Raw genomic sequence first — 6,000 nt, 5'->3', positions numbered from 1 at the left:
GCCAAGGGAGGCAGCCCAGAACCCAAACAGGAGAGTGAGCTAGGGTGGAGGGCAGGGAGGTGCCATGGTGCATTGTGTGGGACCGGTGCTCCACCCCGGATAAGAGCCTTGCATACCCCGTGACCTTTGCAAGTACCCCTAGGGATACACGTCCCCTGGTTGACACCCCCTGCCCCAAAGATGTTTTCACATCTTTATATTACTGAAAATAAACCTAAAAATATTTGTGTACCTCTTTTCTTAAATCAGTAATGTCAAACTCACTCAGTGCCCCAGAGCTGGATTCAGACAATGGGGGTTGTTATGGGCTGGGTACGGATGCCGCCATCAAAGGAGTGACATGAGGGAGCAGGGGTTAACACAGCCATCATTAACCCCTACCACTGACATGCATCCTGACTTCAAGAGGGGGTAGCACCTAGAATAAATTATGCAGGTCATCTCAAGCAAGTGACATCACAGTATGGTACACAGAGACTGACCAAAATATAGGAGAAAGAAGAAAACCACTGCCACAAGAAAACAAATTTCCTTCTTCCCAACACTCATTGCTAAGCACAGACATGACACAAAGCCTGTTTTTTTGTTAAAAGTTTTAATGTAACTCCCAAATACATTTGATATGACAATCTTACAGAAATCTTTCAAAACACATGGGCATTATCTGGTTTTACTTGTCACTAGTTTACTAAGGCTTAAAGCAGGAAGTGTAATAAAATTCAGCTCTGGCTTAACTACATCTTGCTGGACAGGGCTCGAAATTAATTTCTGGCCAATTAATTGTTTATAGACCATCATGTTTTGGATAAATATGAAATATTTTCTTCTTTACTATAAACATATATGCAAGGCTTCCAGCTGGAATCAAATTTGACCAGTAAATAGCTACCAGATTAAGAATTACTTCTGTGGGTAATTGGGTAACACCACTACACCCCAAGAAACAAGCATGTCTACTCCATTCTTCTCAATCTTGATGCCTTGTCAATTTCACATGAAGGTGAAGCACCAGGAAGTGGGACTGTACACACACACACACGCACACACGCACGCACACACACACGTCTGAAAGGAATGGAGCCTGCAACTAGAACACACCTGGTTTTCCACAATTAGGCCCTGCTGACAAAGACCCTTTATTAACTTTTTAATAACCTTTAGACTGAAAATGAGAAGCTTTACATCAAAAGTTTGTTTGAAAAGAGTTGTTTAAATTCCTCTGAATATCAATGTAAAAAGGTCCAAAATATGCAGATTACTTGATGCACAACCAAAAGGTTCCCAAATTCATGGTGCAGAAAAAACACTTGTGGGTGAGTAGAAATCTGCCAAATTGCTGTTACTAAGCAGCATGAAAAACTGCATCTCAACTGGATTGTGCACAGCAAAAAGCACAACCTCCCTCCACAGAGAAAAACAAATTCAGAGACTGCATGGGCAGACAGTCCAGAGGGGTCACAAATGCAGTGGCACAGCTAATCATGAGCCCTTTCCACTCCCAAAATGAGTAACTCAAGGTGTACTTTTATGAGCAGTCAGGAAAATAAGCAATTAATCAATAGCAACAGTTGGGCAACAGAAAAAGTACAGAGAAACTAAATGGGTTCTGGACTCCAAACTATATACGTATCTTTTTTCATTTATATAAAAGCAAGAAGGGGTCCTGTGCAATTTGAACAGTATTCAACTTGCTTGTGTGCTACAACTCAGGTTTTAATTTTCAACATTGACAGCATTAAAAAGATTTCTTCCTCATGTTTCATTTTTAGATGCATTTTCGTTCTTCCAAACTTGAAACAAAGTTTGTACAAAAGCGGTAAGCAAACCAAAGATCACCATCAAGGAATTCATTTATAAAGAAAAATAAGGGGCTACACACAGGAAAGTGGCTACAAAACTACTCTTCACTGGCTATGCAAGTCCAATTTTTCTGGGTAATTTTGAGAGTATCAAATCAGTTAATAAAAAGTTCTTGGGAGTTTTACAGAAGAGGCCCAAAAGGTCAAAGAGTGGCCAAAACAAAATTAGTTGCGTTTACAATAGGAACCCTTCAGAATTACTGACAGCACCATTTTCTTGCCTTTATTTGGCTGAGTGGGATGGGTCTTTCAGCCCAAGCTAATAAAAACTGGCAATATATTTATTTCTTCCTTCATTCTGCATAACTTAAAAGGAAAAAGTGGGGAAAAGATGGGTTAGAAAATGATTTACTAATTTAGGCCCCCAATTCAGCAAAACACTTAAGAATGGACCTAACTTTAGTCCTGTTGAAGCCAATATAACTATTCAGGTTTACTCATAAGCTTTAAGTTAGGCAAGTGCTTAAGCAGCTTGTTGAATCAAGCCATTACTCAAGAAATGCTTTGTGTGTGTATATCGGTCTATTTTAATGGTTGACCCAGCTTACCAAATGAGCCCACTTTATTATTTCAAAAGGCAAACAGCTATTTTTCCTAGTCAGCTGTTCTGAAGGTGTGACTGGTATACTGCCTAAGCTTTATTGTAGCTACAAGAACATAAATTTACTAAGAAAATTTGTATGCAACATCTATTATATATAGTGGCTTAGCTCTCCCTTAAATAGTAACAGAAAAGAACAGTACAAAACAATAGTTTCACTTTCTCAACACACAAGAGCATCTTATTGAAAAACTAAAATAAAAAGTATCACCACAATATAAATCCCCAAATAATATTGGAACTTGAAGGGAAGAAGAAAGGAGTTATTAGCAAAATGTCCAGTGGACTTTACAAAGTCTCTTAACTCAATAAAAGGCTTTCCTGTTGAGCCACAACATTTGTTTTACCTCTGCATATGGACCCACCAGACAAGGGACAACAGGGTCCACAAACTACATGGGGATTAAAAGTAAAAAATAAAATAAAATAAAAATAAATGCAAGCTGCCCCATTTGCTATCCAAGAGAATAAACCCAAAAGGGCGGTCACTGAGCACAAAAACAGAGGAGAGCACGGCTTCTCTGCAGGTGGAAGGAACTGAAAAAGAGAGGGTGGCAGAGGTTATGAAAGAAGTATTCAAGTTGGAACCGTGCTGAAAAGTTCCGTCTTAGAGGCCTGCAAGACATGAACTACTGAAGAAACAGTCCAAAGGTCCCAATGAAAAAGCTGTGACAAGCTGTAATGTGCCATTTCAATTACAAGGAAGAGGGGAAATGTTATTTTTCTGCTCATCAATATGATGAGCTTTCATATCCCAAACCACATTCAGGCAGTTTCCAAGTCTGCTTTTGTTTGTGGACTCTACTGATCCAGACCTAAAAACCAAACCAACTGGTTAGGATGCACGGTTCCCAAGTTCTGGCGGTTTCAACGCTGCCTGTAACAATAGCTGGCTTGGGTTATCCAGAAAGGTGCCCGCAAGAATATGTTCACAGCAGCCTTGCAAGCAGACAAGCTCACAGCTATGTGCTGCCAACATTCTGCCCATCTCCTTCATCATTAGGACCTGAAACAAAGAATGAAGCTTGGTTACAGAAGTATCTACTTCATCTCTAGAACTAGTAGTCACCATTTGCAGATGTCAAACTAGAGAAAGAAAGTTACAAGGTGCAGGTCTGCCTCTTATCTACATGCTAGAGGGCCCCACCTCAGAAGTGTACAGATGAGTTCCAGTCTTAAAATTTCACTATGACGGGTAAGAATAAAGAATTTCTACATCTCTCCTTTCCCAGATCAAGGTCTGCAAAATTGTACGTCTCCTGCCCTGTCCTCCTAGCTGCAACACAAGAGACTTCCTTTATCTGTTGCCTTACCAGTCTCAAAGCAGAGCTGCCATTTAAAATCCAGTCATTGCTAATCATTATCTGCCCCTCACTATTTCCTGCTGTAAAGTGGGATGCAGAACTGGCAGTAGTAAAAGTAGCCATGGGAAGCCAGGATTGTTCTATTCAAAATTTTGATGAACTTTTCTTGGCAGCATACCCTTGCTCCTCACCAGCCTCCAGTTCTTTTACATTCCCTCCTACATGCACAACAGAGACTGCTCTCAGTCCTTTTTCGCCACATTCTCCTGTACCCTGACTAGTCACATGGCCACTGAGCTGCCACCATTTTTCCTGCAGTCTAGTCTGGTGTTCAGCCAGTTGGAAACTGTGGAAAGTGGGAAGTATTTTAGTAAGGTCAAAACTGAGAGGTTGAAAACAGAAACAATACCTCATGACACCTTTAAAACTCAACAGAAAGAATCAAAAAGGCAGGAATTAATAATTCTGTAACCAGGACAGAATCCCATTGGAATCTTTGTGCCAAACTATGCCGAGTTGTTTTTCAACAGTTCTAGAAAGATGGGACAAATGTGAAGTTTTCTACTATGATGATGGAACTAAATAGTTCTGACCATAAGCACAGTGCATGAAATGGACCTCCTACTTAAGTCCCAAGTAACTCATGAGAGTAACTAGGTAGTTAGGAGAGCAGGCAAGTTTGTCTTTCCTCATATTAATGGAAAGGGCAGACAGTTTGCTTGGTTTAAAAACAAAGTGAAATCAGTACAAAAACTAGGAACATTTGTATATTTTCTTGCTTACCACTTCCAGCTGATCCTGAAGGAGTAATGACATCATCATCATCACTATCTTCCTCATTTGACTGTGATACTTCTGGTTCAGGTGCTGTGCTCTTGGCTTCCTGCTCTTGTTCCACTCTACTCCGCAGAGCCAAGATCCGATGGTGTAAAGCAGCATACAGCTGTCCTGTATCTTTAGAACTTGCCTACAGATTATTAAAACATCAAACAAATCAATTTAGAATGTTTTAACAGGCAGTCCCTTGTATAGTAGAAAACCCCCCCGTCAAACTTCACTCTTTTGCAATTTCATCTCCTAAATTTCAGAAGCAGTAGGACTGGCACTAAGTCGTCAGAGATTTACTGACAGACTGTAAGTGCCAAGGCGTTGGGCGTATTCAGTTTCTGAGAGAAAGATGCACTTTGTGATGATCTCTATCAACTTCTTCTGGCTAACTAGGGGAATAACTGATTTCAGAAGGAGCTATATGACATCCTCCTCCTCCTGAAAGACTGAGACAGAGACAGATGGCAGGAAAAAAAGGGAAGTTCCAAATCCCTGCCCTGTCTCCCTGCCACACCCTGAATGAGCACAATCTTATTCTGATAAATTTAAGATTACAGGAAGCCTCCAACTTTAAAGAGAATCCCACACAATCTTTCTAGATATGCAGTCAATATACTCAAGATACACATTTTTATCCAAATGACTTACCTGATTATTTTATTTGAATACAGGTCTAGAGAACATGACATACAAGGAAAGGTGGAACATACTAGGATTATTTATCTTGGAGAAGAGGAGACAGCTAGGGGATATGATATCTGAGGGCAGGAATTTTGTGCCTGAAAGCTTGTCTAAGGCATGTATGTCCAGGCACAACTTACCTGCTTCACTGGGTGAACAACACAAAAGCCGTTGTCCTGCAACATCAATGGGTGGGACAACAGGCAATGTGTTTCTGTTGCAGAGATGCACCATTGGGCAATCTCTCCATTACCTTTTTTCTTTTTTAATTTCACGGCACCCTAATTGAGAGCCACTGTTGCACTGCCTCAGTTTACCTCAGTGTTTCTCAACTTGGGTGCTGCTGTTGCTGCCACAAGATCAGGAGGAACTGCCTCGCTTGTCTTGTGCAGCCAGATAAGCCTAAAGCAGGCAAGAGTGCTTGTTCCCACCACGGCCCTTCCAGGTCGGCCCCCATGCTCCTCCTACAAACAGAGGTTCTGAGGACAGTTCCACCTGCCCCACGCGCCTTTCTCAGAGAAGCAAGGGAAGCTGTATCCCAGCTGAGAATCATTGGTCTACACAGTGTCCACAAATGACAGGACAAGTAGCAAGTCTTAAATTGCAAGAAAAAGAAATGTGTTAAAAATTAGAAAGAAATTTTTAACCATCAGTGGGGTTAAATACAGGATTCAGAGCATTTCAATGCGTATCTATCCATGGCCTAAATAAAATCACTTCAACCAAA

General features: G+C 40.9%; 1 protein-coding gene across 5 annotated transcripts in view; it reads right to left on the bottom strand.

Annotated features, from left to right (window-relative positions):
- Positions 1–563: 563 nt before the first annotated feature.
- Positions 564–6,000, bottom strand: part of RANBP3 (RAN binding protein 3) — a 127,444-nt gene continuing 122,007 nt past the window's right edge. For 4 of the 5 annotated variants that reach the window (XM_090027098.1, XM_090027099.1, XM_090027100.1 and 1 more), the window contains 2 exons: positions 4,548–4,731; positions 564–3,466 (listed from right to left, as the gene is read on the bottom strand). In XM_090027098.1, the coding sequence (XP_089883224.1) occupies positions 3,423–3,466; positions 4,548–4,731 (228 nt within the window). In that variant the 3' untranslated portion in view covers positions 564–3,422. The remainder of the gene's footprint in view (positions 3,467–4,547; positions 4,732–6,000) is intronic. The other variant, XM_090027101.1, reaches the window with a different exon arrangement.

The sequence above is a fragment of the Crocodylus siamensis genome, chromosome 14 (genome assembly GCF_052110815.1).
Source record: "Crocodylus siamensis isolate JL-2025a chromosome 14, ASM5211081v1, whole genome shotgun sequence".
NCBI lineage: Eukaryota > Metazoa > Chordata > Crocodylia > Crocodylidae > Crocodylus > Crocodylus siamensis.
Note: the sequence above shows the minus strand (reverse complement) of the source record. Positions and strands in the feature narration are given on the sequence as shown.